At 35.0% G+C, this 21,791-nt stretch overlaps 1 protein-coding gene and 1 long non-coding RNA gene across 4 annotated transcripts in view; one reads left to right on the top strand and one right to left on the bottom strand.

Annotated features, from left to right (window-relative positions):
• The window catches only part of LOC115455908 (C-Maf-inducing protein), a 42,603-nt gene that overhangs the window by 15,077 nt on the left and 5,735 nt on the right, over nt 1-21,791 (top strand). For both annotated transcript variants that reach the window (XM_030184710.2, XM_030184705.2), the window contains exons 2-10: nt 3,860-4,093; nt 17,639-17,767; nt 17,912-17,962; nt 18,052-18,123; nt 18,208-18,297; nt 19,039-19,277; nt 20,240-20,461; nt 20,870-21,140; nt 21,501-21,599. In XM_030184710.2, the coding sequence (XP_030040570.2) occupies nt 3,860-4,093; nt 17,639-17,767; nt 17,912-17,962; nt 18,052-18,123; nt 18,208-18,297; nt 19,039-19,277; nt 20,240-20,461; nt 20,870-21,140; nt 21,501-21,599 (1,407 nt within the window). The remainder of the gene's footprint in view (nt 1-3,859; nt 4,094-17,638; nt 17,768-17,911; nt 17,963-18,051; nt 18,124-18,207; nt 18,298-19,038; nt 19,278-20,239; nt 20,462-20,869; nt 21,141-21,500; nt 21,600-21,791) is intronic.
• Nucleotides 118-18,588, bottom strand: LOC119190537. Of its 2 annotated transcripts, XR_005112978.1 has the most exons (4): nt 18,446-18,588; nt 15,827-15,928; nt 4,655-4,791; nt 118-1,471 (listed from the first exon to the last, which is right to left on the bottom strand). It is a non-coding gene; the product is annotated as an uncharacterized LOC119190537 (long non-coding RNA). The 2 variants fall into 2 exon arrangements; XR_005112977.1 differs by lacking the exon at nt 118-1,471 and having other exon boundaries at nt 4,391-4,791.

The following is a 21,791-nucleotide window of genomic DNA, read 5'->3' as shown; positions in this document are numbered from 1 at the left end:
TAAGAAATATTGCTCGGTCACATACTTACTTAATTGAGTATAGATAAATTAAAGCAGGTATTTGTCTACTTACTAATATATGTATTTCACATAACGTAAAGATTCTATTTTGTTGCCTCCAACACCACCGCAGGTGCGCGGTTTTATGTGTAAATACTAACGCTGAATGCCAACACGAGGTCTGCAAATTACATTATCAAAGCGTCAATGTTAAGTGGAACCACGCCTCTATCTCTAATTACTGATTGTTTGTAAACTGTAAACTCATAAACCATTGCTACGTTACAAGTAATCATACATTTATTTTTTACTAGGTACTTGCCTAGTGAATACCTAGTGCTCAATCTATGTAAGCTTAACTTCTTATGTAGGCCAGACTCAACCCAAGTATAATTAAATATGTACTTACATCTATATGCATAGACAAATATAAGATTAGATACACCTACTTATGATAAATCTTCCATAAGTGAGGGAATATCAACAGGACTGCTTCACAGTTTTGTTTTTGGACCTAAAATATGAACTAAGTAAACATTCACATATATTCGCATCAGTGATGTTTGTTCAATGAAGTGATATATTTACACTTAAAGAATAGTCACGAATAACAAACGTCACACGCCATTGGCAAGGGGAGAGCGCAAATGACCTGAAGAAAAAGTAAATTATACATGTGACATTTATTACTCTAAAATTTAACCAATTATTATTTGAAACTGAAGTTTTTTTTTTGTAATGAAACTTTTATGCTGGTAACGATAGTAAAATTTTGAGGGCACATTAAAGAAATTGCCGAAATACCATAAATTATGAAAATTTGTTATATTATTAGGTATTTAACATATTAATGGACCTAAACAAAAAGTCTGGTATTGTGTATTGATTCGTTCAATACTAATAAATAATATGACCAGTGTCCATTTACAAAGCTATGGTTTATTAACAAAGAAACATTTTCCCTTTATAATTAACAGTGTAAATATTTATCACGGAAATATAAATGAATCCTTCTACAAATTTCCCAGAAAATAGCGCATTCGAAATGATAACATTCATACTCCATGACATAAGACATTAAATGGTGACTGGGGAAAATTTTATGAAATAATAATGCTATTATTTAAAATAACAGCCATCTGAGCCGGTGAAAAATATATTTTATAACATTTGCTTTTATTTTTATGGGTACCATTAAACGTGTTCACATCACCAAATTACTATTTTATTTATCAACACCATCTCACAATGTCATCAGAAACAAAGCTTAGTAACGTATCAATTTAATCTGAGCTGAAGATGTATCAGTGATGTCTTATTAAGTTTGGTAATTGCAAGGATTTATTAACTCCATTATAAAGTACTGATCTATTCGCAGGTATATTGATATTGTATTTCACGGTGTTACCTATTTTTCTTTATCTATTTCCCAATGCATATTAAGAACTTTTTAGTTCAAGACATAGTAGACCTGGAAATAAATAAAACAATCTAAGTACGAACATTCGTTTTACTCAACTAAATAATATTGGTATGCAACTAAAATATGATAATTGATATGTAAATCATTCGTAGGACAAATTTCTTCACCGTCCATTTGAACATAAACTGATTTAAAACTGCACGCTTGAACATTTTATGGTATACGTTAACCTACATTTGAAATGTTATTTGTCAAATTCCACTTTTAGGAGCACATTTAGGGCGTTTTATCGCTTGTTTATCTTTACACGAATCCCATGTCATGTACCGGTGCGGTGCGGCCGGTGGGCGCGGCACATTCACAATAATATAGATTGTTCATGCACAGATTCGTACTTTGATTAAACAACATTCTGATGTTAAAACACAAAAATGATAATTGTATTTTTATTTTAAAGTCCCGGACGTTGTTCATATTGTTTATAAACTGATCTGATACGAAGAAAAGCTTTTAAACATCTTCTTTATAATAGTTTACATCATTTAAAATGTTATAGCTTTGCCTGTCGTCCTTGAATAAAATAAAATTCACCAACGAGGACTTTTGTGACGTCAAACAGTGTAGTGGTTGGCATTGTCCACTGACAATTTGTTCACAGTGGTATAACGATTTTTATACTATTGACTGGTTGAATAACGTTAAGTAAATGTAATAATTAAGGAAAAAAATAATGTAATATTTTATTAAACTCAAAATATTTTTGAACACTTGTTAATCGTAAAACATTATGAGGAAAATAAATAAAGCTATTACATATATTTTGGATCATTCCCGTCACCTGACAAACGTGTCAAATCAAGATATTGTTAAGGAAACCCGCATGGCACTGGAATAGTAATTTGTAACTTGCGCAGAATGATTTAACATTGCAGGTTAGGTATACCGTACTAATAGTATATACGACGATAACACAGTAAGTAATCACTTCCACATTTTTTATGTAATGAACGAGGGGGAACATAGTCGTATGTTCACGTAAAATTCATTTAGAGGGTACATTAATAACTAGTCTAATGTTGTTAACGGTGTTGATGAGACATGGCAAATACTTAAAATTTTCCTTAATTCGCAACACAGGTTATGTTTTTTCTAGATTCAGATCGACTCGACTCAATAAAAACTTGCACGTAATATCAGTTCTTTTGTTGCACCTATCTAAATTTTGCAAACTGGTTCGATATTGATAACGTTCTGTTATCGTTTGAGTCATATGCGTTCTAGACACACGGACGGCTGTGACACGCGTAAGCCCGATTGATGCATGTTTCCGTCAGTAAAAACATTTTGAATAGGTGTACCTTAACGCCATGTAAGCTTTGACATGGAATAATAATAACTAGTGGATAAGATTCGACCGCCGAATTAATATATTTCCAACACAAACTGTATAATATATTTTATTGTAGAGCACTCCTTAATGTTATGAAATTTAATGAAATTTGCTAAGTATTATAATATTCCGTGCGCGCAATGTGATAAAGAAAGGGTTAAAAAATTTCTTCTTCGTCGTTAAAAAATTTCGTTATGTTTACATCATCTCATTGCTTACATTAATTAACATAATTTTATTGAACATGCATACATTCCATTAAAAATACCTACAGCTTAATTATTATTGAATAAAGGATATATCACACTTTAAGCCTCATTTAGACGGTGCAAATATTGCTAGCAACAATCGTCAAAAGATTATTGCATCATGCTGTTCAGACGTAGGCGAGAAATAAAAACTCACAGACAATTATGAATCACGAGAATCGCTTGAGCAACTTTCTCGTCAATTACGACTGTTGACATAATGGTATTTTGTCTTGAACGTGGGAGTATCGTACAATTTTCTTAAATTATCTGTCAAAAGACACATAATATACAAACATTGCCTAGGCCAGGTGAGTAATAATTGCCTCGCGCATATTCAGACGGGGCAACTTTTTTATGTCCTTTCAAGAATGGCACGTGCCAAGCAAGATTGATCCATCCAAATGAAACGAAGCTTTAGAGTAGGTAACCTTTAAAATAAATACTTAAAATAAAGAAGAAATTAATAATTAAATCATTAATTTCCCCAGCGGCTTATATACCTTAGAATAGGTTTATGTACAGTATGTCACTAATCGATATTCCTGTGTACTTACTCCATCTTGCCGTGTGAAAATAAGAAACATAGATATACGAATAATCAAAATATTATTATATACAATGCGTTAAACTTAGTATAGAACTCTTGCGACATTTCTCGACAAAACCAATCCATCAATATAATTAACTTACATATTTGTAATAACACACTTAGAACTAAATTCCTAATGCAAGAACAATTGTTGTTTTTAGGTCGATGATATCAACTCAATTTAATCTTAATGTTATTGTTATCAGGGTTCAAGTCCGGAATGCTGCGCCGACAGTGTTGGTTTCGAGAGCTCCAATACATCGGGTGCGCCAGTGCCGCCGCCCGGGCCGCGTTACAAGCTAGCCACAGAGGGAACCTTGAGGGTCTGCTGTTTCCAACACACAAGGACAGTAGTGGACAAAATTCTCGCAGCAAAGTTCTTGAGGCGCTGGGAGACACACGTGCTCTGCTTACAAGAGTATCATATAGTTTCGAATACGGTAGGAATAATCTTTTATCCTTATTTTATTATAACCACAAATATGTTTAGATACCTGTAACCCAGTGGCGTATGGTGGGTTCTTATCGCTCGGGCTGGCTTTAAATTTGCCGCTTAAGGCACCAAAGCAAGGAGGAGAGCAAAAAAAAGTCATGTCAACAAATAACAGTCACAAGCGCCCCTTTAACCACTGGTACCGCACGTCTACGATTCATCCAAAGATATATTTATTCAACCAATTCCAAAATTCAGCCAATAAATAAAAAAGAATAATGAATATGATAATGCAGGCATCAGAGTCAGGATAAGCTAAGTCATGTGATGAGACAAATACATCGATAGTGTGTAATAAAAATACATATGTATTTAGGTGTAGGTGCTCCAATGTATGTACAGTCGTTATTGACGAAATTGACTAGAGAGAATTTTGTACCCAGTGAAATGAACCCTCCCCAGGTTCCATTTCTTTATTAAAATAGTTTTAATATCTACTTCTAACGTTCTGCAATGTCTGTGACGGTTGAAAATAATATACTAGTAATATACTTACATACCTACTTACTTTGTGAAAATATGCGGTACATCATTTCTGAGGATAAGTGATTCATCTTTTATATTTATGAGTTCAGTCTGCTTCCTTGTATACATCCTATTGCGTTCTGCTTTAATGTCCGTTCATGTATTACAATTACAGGAATTCTGAAATAAAGTAATAACCTAAGCTTTAAAAAACAAATTATGTATGAGTTCAACCTCATGCCAAAAAAATTGAGTACATCACATCATATTAGTACCTATCATCAGAGGCGGCCTTAGAAGGAGGCGAACCGGGCAACCGCTTTTTTTTTTGGTTTTACTTTTTTTTTGCTTTCGCTTAGGGCCTTGTCTCGTTTACGGCCCCCACTGCTTACTTTATATATATTCGCAAAGGTGAATTTACAATGTTTATTTCAAAAGTAGAAGAAAATTGAATTAAATTTTATCCTTCCTTGTACATGTTTCCTTAATTAATTAGTAGAATCTCAAGATACTTATCATTCATGAGACACAACATTATTAAATTTACTGTTAATTGCTACAAACCGCTCTAATGACCTGACGTCAAGTATAATAGAGTAATTGCGTAAGTTGCCGGGATTTTACCAATATTTATAATTGATTTTATTTTGTTTGTGGTTAACATTGTGCCAGCAATAAATCTTTTTCTTTTTTTCTTTCTGTTTGTGGGTAGGTCCATCGGGTTGATTCACGTGCTTATTTGAAAGTGCATGGGTTTGTTTGCCTTTACCTGGTTGATGGGGGTAGTCCAAACAATTTTAGTGATGATTTATAAATAACTGTTATTGTGATTTAAAAATGTTAAGTGCATTTTGTCATCTATTTTACTTTCGGATGAAACTTCCATGGCATGCACGGTGCTGGTTGGCTAATACAAACAATTAAGCACCTCGTATAAAAGGTGTAAATAAATCCGAATGAAGTTGGTAAAAATATTATGCTTAGAAACGATTCCCTTCGATTAGATATCGTCCATCGTAAAATTTCCAAATTATATTATCCATGCCTTCAATACAAATGGGCGTGACTCGTGGTCAATCGGCGAAACGTAAGCGGTGGTGCCAATTGAAAACTAGCCGAACAAGTTTCGATCTTATAGTCTCTTACTTTCTTAGAAAATAAATGAACTTAGTAATGAAAAAGCATTTACAAATCTAGTTAAATTTGAATAGTTATTAAGATAAACACGAGCCATTTATTTATAAAATGAGTCATTTTATTCGTCATTCACCACTAATTATTATTGTTATTGGTTTTCAATTTAATGTAAGCAAATTTACACAACGTATACAGGGTATGTTAATAAAACATGTACTTAATGATTGTCTCTGCATAATCCAATACTAAATACTGGCATAATTATCTGAAGTCTGAAATCATCGAATAACACGAAAATGATATATCTAGGCTATATCATACACCAGGTGTTGCTCGCGGATCTATTCAACAGTTGTGTTTACTTAAGATTTCCATAAACTATCGTGTTATCAATATTAGCAAATAGGAACATTTAAATATAGGTCGGAAGTAATTTTCAACAATACGGTTCAGACATTTTAGGTGGAGGTCTAGGTTCAGCAGTGGATATCCTTTAGCTAATTATGAAGAAATATATTTAAATAAGTGACGAAAGTTCCAATAAGACAATACTGTTTATGGTTAGTCGTATCCTTATATATGTATATATAATAGATAATAATGTCAGTCCTGTATTTATACACTTGCCCACTGCTGAGCACGGGCCTCCTCTACTACTGAGAGGGATTAGGGCTTAGTCCACCACGCTGGCCTAGTGTGGATTGGTAGATTTCACACACCTTCGAAATTTTTATAGAGTACTTCTCAGAGGTGCAGGTTTCCTCACGATGTTTTCCTTCACCGTTAAAGCGAACGATAAATTCACAAAGAATACAGACATGATCTTTTAGAAAAGTCAGAGGTGTGTGCCCTTGGGATTTGAACCTGCGGACATTCGTCTTGGCAGTCCGTTCCACACTCAACTAGGCTATACTCGTATCCTTTATCATCGGCCAAACGGTTTGCGCACGCACTTTCTCTCGTTACATGTATACTTTAAACAAAAAATATATAAAGACCAGTAAAGACACCTCTCATTCTCCTGGATTCTACAATACTGTGAACATACCAGTGGCGAAGAGTCCATATAACACGACTCCTACCGGCTTCCCATTATGTAGAATCTAATTATTATTGGGACAATTTGCAGACCGCATTTATGCATGTACCTATATGTTGTATTGGCTTTCCTTTGAGACAATTTCACCTTTCGCCACTGGAATATACCCAAAGATGTACACAGTAAGCTGGATGAGCATAGCGCAGTCTGATAAAAGCACCCTGCAGGGGTTTGGTTTTCATCGTGCGAAAATGCGAAGGTTGATTTGGCGGTGCATACTCGTTCAAATTGCTTGAAATCATATAACCACCTGTACATACGATAACATCGTATTGATACGTCAATTCAATTGGAAATGCGTAATTGTTACGATATGTATTTATATTTGCCCGTTTTATGGAATTCGTAGGTGACATCAATGAATTGTGTTCTTACGTATTGGCAAATATATTTGAACTAAAATAAGCAATGATGAATGTTGTCTTATCAGCACATGTATAGGAAAAGAACAATTGCATACATACATTTACATACATTGTAGCCAGTGTAATTACTGAATATAATAAGACTGAACATCTCATGTCTCAGGCTGGCGAACGCAGTGGAATACCAAACAATACTTTGTAATTCAAGGTGTAGGATGATGTTTCTCCTGTTTATGGGCGGTCGTATCGCTTACCATCAGGCGAACGGCAAGCTCGTCTCGTAATTTAAGGCAATAAAAAAAATATGTTATAGTAAATAATACAAAATAATCTTCATAAAGTATCAAGCTACTAAACATAGGAATGCTATTGAAATAAATACTGTTGCTTATAGAATATTCATCAAGGTAGTGCCATCAATCACAATTTTATAAATAACTTGCTTTTCCTAAAAATATAGATAAAATGTTCATTCAAGTTCAATTTATAAACTATTTCAAATTGAATACCATTCAACGTTATTTTAAAGTTAATTTGTTAAATGTACATAAAATAGTTGATTTTTTTGGTACATTTAACAAATTAACATCTATACACATGGGCTAACTATTCTTTACATTTATCTGCTTTATTAGGGTAAAGTTTTTTTTTCTAAAATATGCACTTTACAACTGAAGAGTTTATAGAATAATTATTGTGGACCAAGGCAGTTTTCGAAATGTCGGAACTTTATGTATTATATTCTAGTCAGTAAATTGACTTATAGAAAGTGTATCTGTTTGTGAAAGCGATTTAACATTGTAATAAATTTAATATTTTAAATATATTTTCAAAAATGTTTTAAACTTCGAGGATGGACGGAACTAGGCTTCTTTTTTTAATTAACTTTTAAAGCGGTTGAATTAAACACAGCTTAAGTAAACAATAATCTTGTTACTCTTTCGGGCTCACCCTTTTCATAACTATTACAGGAGATTTTTAGGTGGCAGAAATTTTGTTTGCGAGACTCCATCTGGGTAGGTGCAACCGCTTTCCACCAATTACACACCACCAATACACTCCTAGTTATATTCTTTGTACTCATATACAATAAAGGTACACTATCTTATCATAAAAACTATTATACTATTACTACAAGACTAGTGCTTCATTTATTCCGTATAAATAATAATCAGTTATGTAGGTATTAAACAATTACTATGATATCATACCTATGTAAATGCCATATTATGTATGCTGCACGCTCCTATGTTCCGCTTGTACGGCCAACTGCTATAACTCTATAATTATGTTAAACAGAGTTCTTGGAACTCGAATAATCAAAAACTGGTCAAATACGAATAGAAATATTGGTCTTTGTTTCGTCGGTCCCTTAATACAATCCTGGACAATAGACCGATAAAACACTTCTACACATTAACTTCAATCGAAATATATTTTTTTCTTTATCTAATATAAAGTAAACCGGTCGGAGTTTATTTTAGTGAATAAAAACGATTGTTGACAAGAACAAGGAAATTTTTAATTTATTCAGATACATTTGAAGCTGACTGTATTTACTATAACATAATAAAATATTAATAAGTGTATATTGCAATATATGAGTCAGTAAATATTTCACTTGTCTCTGACGTGAGTGTTGAGACTGGGAAAAATTATGCATTCATTTGTGACACATTTTATAAACGAGCCCTAATTTCTTGTTGGCCTGGAAATTTATTGACGCGTGTAATGTTAAATGACTAGCCATTAGTTTCTTACTATGAATTATCACAATTAAGTGAAGTCACATGGTAGCTATCACAGGGAACGAACCACGTTTTTTAGAAATATAGTTATAGCATAATTTTATATGAAACTTTTCAATTTTTTATTCTCATAAAATATTAAGCTTTTAACTAGCTTTTGCTCGCAGATTCGCCCGCGTGAATGAGTTTTCCGAGATAAAAGTCGCAATATATATTTTCCCGGAATAGAAAGTAGCATAGGCTACTATAGAACCTTCGCCGGATCATAAATTATCTCCATATGAAATTTCATAAAAATCCGTTCATTAAATTTTGAGAAAATCGATAACAAACAAACAGACAGCTTTTGGGGACTTTGTTTTATAAAATGTACAGATGTAGCTCTGTTTTATCATCACTTTCCTTTCAATATTTGTCGCGGTATTGTTATTCATGAGTTACATTTGCGAGTTATGGTCGTTTTTTAGTTATTCGATAGTATTTATAAAATATTTAATAAAGTTACATCAAAATGTAACTTTGTGTCGTAAAACCCATGTGGAGACTTGGAACTACAAGAAAAAATAAACTATCATAACTCGTATGGGTTTTTGTTAATTCTTTTTTGGGTTTACCACAAAATATAGGCAGTAGGTAAAGTACCTACGGCATTCGTCAGAACGCTTCTTATGTCAACTGTGACGAAACGTAAAATTAGACGTTGCGTCGTCGTATAAAGTAGTTTGGTTCCACATCACACATGAGTCTTACAAAGCGTAGAGTCAAGGTCAATAATTGCAGATTGGCATTATATGTAAACTATATACAGCTAATATTTGTCTTTCGGAAAATTAAGCTTAAACGATAATTATTCAGAGCATTCACTTTGTTCTAGATCCAGACGATAGAATACTATAACAGAGACAATTTTCTTAAACAAATATGTAGTTGTAACGCTTTTAGATTTGTCAGTAACATTTAGATCGTAAAAAAAATTTATAGTCCAGCGTTGTAATCTATACAAGGCATCGTATAAATAGTTATCGTTACCACTTCAGGGTGCGAATTGTATTAGAAACATATCCGTACTCGCCTGCCCTTTGTATGAACACCGTATATATTGTTAAACATAATATACTAATATACTATACTAATATACTATTATAGCTTAAGACTAACAATATTTATACTAAAATAAACGTCAGGATCTGATTCTAATGAAACTGAAATGTTTACAGATGAATGCAGTGATTTCTTTTTTCAGGTATAATTTTATGTTTGTGCACTTTGGTCCCAGAGCTCTATACTATGTATTATTAATGATTATAGAATAAATTGGTAAATACGTAATATCAGTATTTTTAACCATAAAAGTAATAGAAGATAATTTATGGATGATAAATTTATTTTTATCACGTACTATTCGTTACGAACGACTGAATACTCTATTAAACTAGTATTGTTTACTATGAGTACGGTCACTTAATGTATCCATCTGATATTATTGTAATGCGCATTTGTAATCAATGTTGATGTGCCATTGTGTTTTACTGAGAGGCTTAACTCTCAACCTACAAGCCGAACAGATTAATTGAATGTCAAGCCAAGCAAGAGACCAACATAACAGTTGTTTGAACATGACCTACAATAATTTAATTACGAGATAGGTACTAATTTGAATAAGAGACAACATTGTCAACGGCACTAATGGAAGCAAATAGCTTACACAAAGTAAACAGGAAATAAAGTATGACGTCAAACATTAAGGGCATCCAAATGGTAGGCTCTTCAGCGCTGCTTTGCAATGCAAAATATTATTCTTTATGTGAAGAAATATTAAAATATGCTAACGCAAAAGATTTGCGTACTTTTATACCATAATTTTATTGATGTACAGCTATTATATTAAAAGATTATGCTGTGTTATGTCGGAGTATTATTGTAGGAGTTTTAATAGAGATTTATATAGTTATCTTGTTTTTACGTCTACCCTCATCCCACTCTAGTGTGGCTTCGGCACGATACATTTTTCAAACATTTAGATAAAAACTTGGATATGTTAACATTCGAGCCGGACGAATTATAACGATAGAAAAACTAGCTCCAATGTTGTCCATCCTAGTATTTTACTAGACTTAAAACATAAAACGTGTTGACATTTTGCACTAATCGTTAAATGTTCTTAGATAAACATCTCGAACTGTTGTGCACCTGTGTACGGTTTTTAAAAATACATATTCAAAGGTAACTGGTAAAGAATAAAAATAAAATCCCCTGCTTTCAATCAATGATGTGGTAAACGAGTAAGTAGGTCATATCGACTATAAGAAAAAATGTTATAACCTGGTTTGTTAGGTTCAAATTTTGAAATAACACCGAACCCAGCGAGCGTGCCTCACCTCGCTGCAATAGCTAACTGTACCCAGCGCCAGAATCACATGGTAACCCAGTGAAGGAAGTTTTCAATATTCCGTGAACCTATACCTTATATATAATATACCTTTGTCCATAATCATTCAAACTAACTGTTTTAATACACACATAATACCTACTATCGAGTACAGACGATAACATTAATTACCATTAATTTAACTCATTGATTCGTTTTAATTATACATATTAGACGATCGTAGCTTTATCTTGAACTCCATTACGAGGTCAATCAGAGATAAGAGAGCGTTCGTGCGTCACAGCAGCACGGGTCCGGGGTCCCTACACTATGTAAGAGGAAGCTTAAATTGTCGTCCATGTGTTCGACGCGATTGTTAAACGTATATATCTTTTAGTGAATACATTAGCATCAAACTCGTCTGACCTGGCCGGGAGAGAACACAAATGTTTACGTTTACCTATATAAACAGCTTTCAGAGCTCAAAACAGTTCCCCTTTGACGTCATGCTCATTCGGAAAACATTTACGCGCATCTTCCAAATACGATTATAATGGATTTAATCCTTTTAGGTGTGTAGAAAACATTGCGCATCAGTCGTGCCTTCGCTATTCATACTTATGTGTATAACGTAGGTCCCTTTAATGGAATTCTATGACGTAAAGCTAATCAGAAATTAAGTATTTTGTTGTCTTATTCGGGACTAATACATTTACTGCTAATTGCTTGCGGTTTTACTCATCACTCTACTAGGATATTGGATACAGTGTTATTCATTTAGTTCGTAGAAATCAAATAATTGTTTAGTCTTGCGTCATTATGTTATGCCTATGGCTTAAGTAATATACCAATAAGAGGAAAATAAAAGTCTATTAGTATGCTTAGACTTCAGGCAATTTACATAATAATTAGTAGGACTAGAAGACGTTTATAAAAGGAATTAAGCAAAATGTTACTGTCCTAGGATTGATCAAGCAACAGGCTCTACACTAGGCCTTTGAAGTTGTATGTACAATATTCAATAATAGTCAACTCTACGGACGATATATGTGCACAAAGATTATCTGCAGTGGGTCAGTCCTACGTGTTTCGCTACTTTAATGTCAGGGGTCATCCAGACCATTTCGACTATTAAACATTACACTTAACACAAATATTACATAAAGATTGCCTCTGTGTGGCACTTGCGGTTGTGTTCGGATTTAAATACAATTAATGCTTTGTTGTGATCACTTGTCATATTTTACGACGATCTTTGGCTTCGATTCTGGATATTAGCTGTTTTATGTTCCTGATTGACATCAACTTTCTCGGAATTACGGCTTCTACATATCAATAACGGTATCGTATCACCCATATAGCGTAAAAATATGGGTAGGGAAAAAAATATACTCTGTTTTATGCAACAGTAAATTATAATATATAAAATTGTGTTAAAAAATGGTGCAAAAATATGGTAGCAATGAGCAAAAATAGTGATACGATCAAAGGAATTGTATAATCCGTTAACGTTAACCTTAATTGATGAAACGCAGCTTATCTGATTGCTGATATATTATGATGATGTCGTACTCTTTGCAGCGCGGCAATCGGATAAAGAAAGCCGCCAACATGATAAGTAGTCGATGTAGGTGCTAAATACAGGGATCCAACTGCTACAATGCCGATCGCTGATGCTATGAGTACCTACTTATTGTGTACATTGTCACTCAACTGTTTTTGTGGCAAACTGCGTCATGGATGAGAAATTTACTACCGATATACCAGTATTGTGAAAAACGCGGAAATTCCGTAAAATAAACATAATCAGTAATAAATTGTTGTCACGTGATATTAAAATTTTGCCCCTATACGATGAACACGTTGTTCGACCCGGACCTTGTAGAGTTCATATTCAACGTCCAGCGTTCAATACATGCGCCGATTAATTCAATATGCGTCACACAACCCTTCGTAGTGGATTATCGCTTTTATACAACACATACAAATTCCGCAACACGGCGTCATTGCGATTTACATATGTTTCAAAAGTTTTTGCTCAAGATAAATCAGATTTATCATTCTATTGACGTACAGTCATGCGACTTCAAACAATACTAGACATTCTTCGTGTAATACCAGCTTATTTTAGTACGCAGAAACAAATAAACTCATAGAGGTATATTCGGATTTATTCATTTATTGTTAGCATCGCAGCTAATATTTCTGCATTCTTTGAATACGTAAAATTTTTTCAATCGACTTTATAATTTCATAATAAGCATAACCTTAAATGTATATATACTCATAGGAAAGAAAGGGGAGGTCCGCTGACGTTATTTCCGTCGTGAATACGATAGGGAAAGACCCTTTTGTCAATGTTCACTTGACCTGCAACCCTATGCCGGCCATGAAAATACAAAGGCTTACTACAGGAACAACTTTTGAGTTGTCCTTGAGATAGAGAAGACCTAGAGATTTGTCTCTACATAGTATATTTCTGACGAATATCTTATAAAGTACAGGATCGTGTGAACACTACATTTAAGTACTTGAATTGATTGTGTAGCGTAGCTGTGATTTTTAATGGCAAATATAACGCATTTCTACAAAAACATGCATAATGTACACTGTAAAATTCTCCCTGTGATAAGTTCGCCGAAGCCGCAAACTAGTAAACTTTCAGACTTCTGAGCTTAAAGACCATCGGATTAATTATTCTGCTATTCTTATGCTATGTCTGCTACACGTATGAACGAGGTCTAAGGATTACTTAAAGCTGAACGTATTACTATCTTCAATTGTCTGTGGTAAAGTTGTCTATTTATAAGGAAGCAGCTTAGTTATAGACCAATTTAAATATAATCCCCATTAACATATCCATGTCAAAACAGTGTATGTATTTGCCGCAAAAACATAATTTGGGTTAGGTACCTGAGCTGTAGCCTTGTGTGATAAAATATTATACATAATGAAAAATAGAACAGTGGAAGTTTCGAGCTACGATTGTATCACACAGTCACACATAATACTACTGTCTGGATACAATGGTTCAAACACAAAATAATTTAAACGAGGATTACCTACATTATCATATAGCCTTTGTTCATCAAAATCATATCCTTCGTGAATATTGTTAAGTATTCGAAAAATTTAAACATAACAAATGGATAAATACGCTAGAAGACGCCTGGACCTGGTGTTTACCAAATTCCATGCACTATAAAAACGTACTGCGTGTGAGAGCCATACTAGTGATGCATACTTCCGGGAATACCATACAACATAATAATATTTTGATTAGTAACATTATAGCCGTGTCCTACGCTAAGTATATCACATTTCAAAACAAAATTAAGCAAACCAGTTCTAAACGTTTACAAATTAATTTTTATCTTCTTACTTGCCAAATAAACCAGAAACAAACCAGTGCTAAGAAACTGAAACGACGTAATTATGTCGGCTATTTCAGTCGTTTCATGCAGCTACGTTCACAACTTTCTTTGAAACATGGTAATAAAGGTGTTGGTATTTATTTTGAATATGTTAAGCTTAACTGATTGCTAAGAGGGGAGGTGAAAATACTTTATCCTAGGTGAGATTTACATGTTAAAATTGAAATATATACTTATCTAAATATACATATATAATAATCTGTTCAAAATGTTTGAAATAAGTGTTCGAAGTCATGTCAATGTACGAAGTAATTGAAAACGCACAACTAAGAAGCACCATTTCAATCGTATTTTAGTAAATTACGACGTAAATAAATAAGGACATTCGTATGTATTGTGTAAATAGGACCATTATCCTCTATATTAAGTCTAACAAACTGAGTTTACAGAAGTTATTCTTTTTCTGGTATGTATATTACACCAGACAGATCTGGTCGTTCGAAAACCTTGAAGATTAAAATCACAAATTTATACATTCTGATTTTTAATGACAAATAGGAATATATCGAATGTTCCTATATTCCTCTACTGATACAAAAGGTGATAGTACTAAAACATTCACGTAAACACGAGATTAGATAATTCGGCTTCGCTTCTAGTAATAGATGTTCGGGTACGCAATTAATTTAGGATAATAAGTAAAATACAAAACTAGAGGCGGCCAATCTTAAATAAAAACATGTTTTGAATAGAGTACGTCAAGTGAGTCAGTGTTTAATCGATATTTAATCTTGATTTAGATTAAGAGTGCGTTCTTAAAATACAAAGTATAACTTTTATAACATACAAGGCGATGCCCACGGCTTCACCCGCGGCTTAAAACGGTACGATACGTCGTACGCCATCTATTTAAAAACTCAGATTAAAAAATTCCATTATTGTCCAAATTACAGGAATAAAAGTAGGCTTTGTAATCCAGGAATGGGTCTCCCCGTGTATTAAACTTCATCTAAATTCGTTCAGTGATTTTTGCGTTTACTTCTAACATACATGTCAAAACTAAACATTTTCACAAACTTTCCCATTTAAAATATTAGTAAGATAAGATAATATGAGATTGTTACCAATGGAGTATCCGAGTAGGTAGTAAGTATGTTACGTGCGATAAACTATCTTCAAAAGTTGTTATTCTCTCGTTCCGGATATCCTGGTTGTTCCAGAAATAACTGCAAAACAAAATAATATGAGAAAAAAACACACCTATACGCAACTGACACAAAAATAGCATTATTATTTTATTTTGCAAAGGTCGTTGATTTTGAAATATTTTTTTATATTTAATAACGGCGCTTCATTGACGTCAATGTAATAAGTAGTATCGAATAATTATTTTTACTCCATTATTTACTTGTTTCACTCACTATCAATGCCAATTTACTTATTACTCGTCGACTAACGGAAAACCAGTTGAATTAATGAAAAATGATTGGTTGACGTCAAAACTCCAAATTCATACATATTATAATATACATAAATTAATTATGATTTTCCTATCCCAGTGCTTTAATGTCGCAGTCGAATCATAAACTGCGACATTGAGGCTAATAAGCTATAAGTGCTAATTGATATGTAATAAATATCCGCCTGACACAATCGAGCGCCAGGTCAAACCGGCGTTCAAGTGGTAGAGAGAGCACGCAACAGGCAGCGTGCAGCAGCGTGCTTCATGCTACGCTACTGACGTCACGACCGCGCTCGCGACTCGCGCTGCAGCCCGCGCAGGGGCAATGCTACTCTAGCCTCTACGTCACTGGCACATTAACTTATACAGCCCCGCCTACCAACTATTCATGCCAGGCAATAGCTGCGCCTTCCTTATCGTTGACCTAATTTCCGTTGAATCTACACAATAAGCCGTTACAAAAATAGGTACAGATATTTGGAGTTATATCGAAGTTGCTATGGACGTATTAGCTGATGATGCAAGATTATAAAATATAATAAAAACACATATCGGTTATCGTACGATTACGCTATTCCCATTATAAACTATATTGTTTTGTATTTACGTTAACATATTTTATTGGGTACCTACCTATTTAAAAAAAATACACGATGAGTTGATAACCTGTTTCCTTTTTTGAAGTCGGTTAAAAAATAAGACATCATTACAAAATTGAGATAAAGAAATCAGTTATGAAATAGAGGCGATATCTAGTCGATATTTTGAAAGCTCCAAAGACATTTAATGTTTTCGTATACTCGTAATACAAAGGTGTGGCAAAATTAGCAACTTTACGTCTGAGACTCTATCATCTGATTGTGTCATCATACTTATGAAGCAATACTTGTGTAAAATTTGAGCGCCTTGGCCTTTGAGAAATTATTATTACTTTCGTGGAATTTCAATCGAATATATATACACCTTAGTTAATGGTAGAGTGTATACCAATTTAAGATGACCGATTTTTATTTACAGCTGTAGAGTAGGTAGGACATTATTAAGCAAACATAAGTAGATAATGGAATTCTGATGTTTGTGATGCAAACGTATTAAGAAGTTTAATGTAACTCTAAATGTACTTTACAATTAATGAAAGTTCTGTAATATCAAATTGTTAATGTTAACCATAAGCCTAACAATCGCAGCTAAAGTGATACTATGTTAGGATACGTATTTGTTGAAACTATATAACTAATAAATTATTGTCACCACTTTATCTAAATAATGTAGAAACATTTTACGGGTTCAAATAAATCATTTAATTCCATTTCACTCAGTCCCGCGAAGCCTAAACTTTCCAGTGAACTCAATACGAAAGTCCTCTTAGCCAGTAAAAAAATAATTTGTATGATACACTTATTATAAAAATGTTTGTAAAGATCCAAATATATTTTCCGCATTAGAAATAAAATACATTTCTTTTTTGTTTCAGCCTTCCGGTCTGCTAGAGCATCCGCTGTCGTACAGTTGCATGCAAGAAGTATACTGTATCTCGCGCTGGGATCCGGCTCGGAAATATTGTCTTCGTATAGTTATGCCTCATGGATCTCTACTTTTACAAGTACGTACTTTTATACTGTTTTATCATGTAAATAATAGGCCAACAGAATATAATTATTATCTAAAGACATGTGACATCAGTCTATCCATATTTGAAACCTTTGCCTTTTGCTTGACATAAATTAAAACTTAGACTGTTTTCCAGGCAAATGATGCTTACACCAGGGACCAATGGTATCATTCAATTATTTGGAGAGTAAGTATCGCAGCAATTCTATATAGGTATTATTAACCCGTTTTTTGTGCGTCAAGACATCAAAACTTATCTCAATCGTTTGTTCACAGAGAAATATCATAAGGTATCGTAATTTTCTCACAAAATCTATAAGGAAGGAGGTGGTTTTGAAAGAACTAAAGGTACATAAAGCGAGTTTTATACTTTTTGACATCGTGTATTTTTGAATGAACAGTTTAGTAAACGGATTGTTTTGCAATTTGCAGAATATGGTTGATTTCGTGATGACGACACCGCTACAAGATGAAAGCGTCACACGAACTCCAATGCAAATATTAACTGACTTGTTATCGGAGGTAAGACACTTAATTTGTATATAATGGAAATTTAAAACCACTGTAATCAATTTTCCGTTACTCACTGCATATTTCCTGTATCGTGACGTTCTCATAATTTATGTCGAATGACGTATAAATGTCATTTAAAATGTACATTTAGACGTACCTGTTCTGCTGCCTACTTAGCCACTTGTGAATTAAACTGTAACGACTATAAACAAATGTTACTATCATAGTATATTTATACATGTGTCGGCATTGCTAATATACACAGTAATTATTGTGAATTAGTATCAATTTGAATAAGAATCAAACAAATCATTCATAACGGAAAAGCGTAGCTGTATGTTGTTATCGTTCGTTGGTTATCATAAAACATGCACCCACCACGTGCCCACATATTTACTCGATTTGAATTTTTACGGTGATAAGCGAAAGGGCGTAGAACAACGCGTGGAATAGGATTAAAACACATCAACTTTTATTTTCACCTTTCCGGACATGGTGGACCAGTTATTAATTAACCTATGATTTCATAATTTATGCACACTGTTGTGTTTACTTCGTAGGCACTTAATAAAACAAATCCGATGGTATCACTGACACTGCTACTCGCCCGGCGGCCGGGAAGAGAAAGAGAGTGAGTGAGTGAGTGAGCGGTGAGCAGTCACTCCGCGCCCTCTCACTCCCGTACGTCCCACCAGTACGCGTGTCTATAATTATTATCTATACACTATACATATTTTTATTTAATTTCAGAAAAAAGATAGTAATGACTGGGAAGAATGGGCTGAGAACGTAATAAGCGCGGCAGCCCCCTTGTTGGCGGAGCGGTGTGCGTCGGGCGAGCTGTGCGCGCTGCTGGCGCGACTGTGCCGGCGCCGGCCGCGCGCCGCGCCGCTGCCCGCGCTCGCGCCGCCCGTGCGCCGTGTCCTCACCCGAAACGTAGATTTCGCGAGAGCGCCCGACGCACGAAGACTCGTCAGGGATTATATAAGGTAACATCAACTGTGTTGATTTCTATGTGTTATTTGCATACGTCATAATAAACAATATGTCTTTTGAGAACCTCTACAACGTGACTTTTGAATGTTTAAGCCGTTCGGTATCTATAAAATATCTTGATAGGATTTATGTACACCCACCCCTATTATAGTATGGCTAAGTAAGGTGTTATTTTTTTTAATAATGAAAAGATGTCACTGATGGCGTTTAGCTATATTTTCTAAGTAATGCATGACACTGGACAATGCTAGTCTTCCAAGAAATATTTTTTTTACATATCGGCTTATTCCGTAATTACTTTGGCTTCAATATCTTTCCAATTGAAAACACTATGGTTGGTATAAAGAATGTCGTGGCACCCACTCAGACGAGCGGCTGCATGCGAAAGGTCTGGTACCTACTTTGGATTACATTTAATTGAATGAACAGGTACATTTGTTTATTATGCACATTAGTAAGTGCGCCGTCACAATATGCACGAGGCAGTAAAATCTATCACGTTGACTTCAGTCTCTGTGACGTCAATGCAATCACCACGACGGACGTTTCCTACATTCAAGGACGTTAAAATGAGATTTAAATAATCTATTTTACACATTCCGACGCTATAGACTGTAACACTCAATTATGTGTCCGAATATCTCACTTCAAAATGAAGGGGGTCGACATTAAGGGTAATGTCCGATGAACTAAGACACAATGATATGACAAATGAAAGTTATAGCAATTAGCAGGTAATGAGGTACTTATCGAGGTTACAGCTGGTCTCAACGACAACAAACAGAAGATCACAGATCTATAACTTGCGTTGGTACCCCCTATTCATTATTCGTTCATTACGCTTCAACCGAAAAGCTCATAGTTTTGATTGGCACTCTTGTCTCCTGGTGGTCGGACGCTGCCAATTCTCTAGATTCCTGTGTTTTGCATTATTGAATAAGAGGTGTGGTTACAGCGCCGTGAGCGCGCACAACTCTGGGTCGGCGCTGGTGCGTCGGTTCGTGGAGGTGACGCACGGCGGGCGCGCGGCGTGTCCGTACCCGCGCGCGGCGCCCAACCTCGCCGCCGTCGCGCTCGCCGCGCTCGACGACCACTTCCGCGGCCAGCCCGCCGCACCACACGTCTGCGCCGACAACGAGGACGAAGTGCTCTGCTTTGCCGATATATTGGAGTACATGTATGTAGCTTTCGTCTTATTTACTTTAACCTTAACCAACCAAAAAAGCGGCGATAGCCTAGTTGGTTGTGGAACGGACTGTCGAGACGATGTCCGCAGGTTCAAATCCCAAGGGCACACACCTCTGACTTTTCTAAACAATTATGTGTGTATTCTTTGTGAATTATCGCTTGCTGAGGAAACCTGCATACCTGAGAAATTCTCTATTAGGAATTGCCGAGGGTGTGTGAAGTCTACCAACCCGCACTAGGCCAGCGTGGTGGCCTAAGGCCCAATCCTTCTCAGTAGTAGAGGAGGACCGTGCCCAACAGTGGGACAGTATATAATACAGGGCTGACATTATTATTACCAAAAGAGCGTAACTGTGAGAAAACTGAAACTTTCTTGACCGATTGCATCTATTTTCAGGTGTGAATACGAAGACTGGTTGTTAGTGGTGGGTGCTGTGCTCCAACCAGTGCCGGTATGCGGGGGCGCGATGAGTTGCCCTCGAGTTGCAAAGCGCCTCAGGAATGTTCTCCACAAGCTAGCGTTGGATTCTCGCTGTGCGGCTCACAGCTGCGTGGCTCCAGCGAGGGCGGCGAGGCTGTACCCACCTTCCTGGCTCAGAGCTGCGGCGCCCTCGGACCCACTACTCGCATTACCAAATAAAGAGCTCTGTCAACTCTGGGGAGATATGGTAATCATCTGGCACTATCAAACCTACGTCTGTATATGTATTTAAATATATATGCACTGACGTCATTTCGAATGATATAGCAATCGGCAAAAAGAAACATGATAATGTTAATAAATAAAGATCTTTATTCGGTTTTAACGTTACGTAAATTCCAAATGGTTTCTGCCGGATACATTATTATCAATAATAATATCCAATCATATGTAACCAACTAGCAATTGAAAAAATTATGATAACTACTTATAAGAAGACAATTTTTGTATACATTTTTTTTGCTCTCTAGACCATAAAATTCTTTAATGCCATAAAAATATCTCATTATGTGATAACGGTGGCTTAAACAAATTGTTTCATTTACAGCTGGGAAGCCTAATAAACTGTTGTAGCAAGAGAAAAAGTTTTCTGCAGAGCATGAGCAAACAGCTACCTGATTTCTTGCTGGTCGCTTTGACTGAACACGTGAGTATAGTTTTTAAAATATTAATAAATTTTCTCCTTGAAGACAATTCTGGAAACCTCGTGCAAGAACTAATTTAGAAACAATTTCATGTCATTAACGACAAATTCTGCTAAATCAATTAAGTAGGTACTTATTGGCTGAAACAAACAATATTAGCACAAATTTCTACAAACATGTTTTTCGCGATGTTC

This window comes from Manduca sexta, chromosome 25, assembly GCF_014839805.1.
Source record: "Manduca sexta isolate Smith_Timp_Sample1 chromosome 25, JHU_Msex_v1.0, whole genome shotgun sequence".
Classification (NCBI taxonomy): Eukaryota; Metazoa; Arthropoda; class Insecta; order Lepidoptera; family Sphingidae; genus Manduca; species Manduca sexta.
This window is presented reverse-complemented; position numbering and strand designations above follow the sequence as displayed.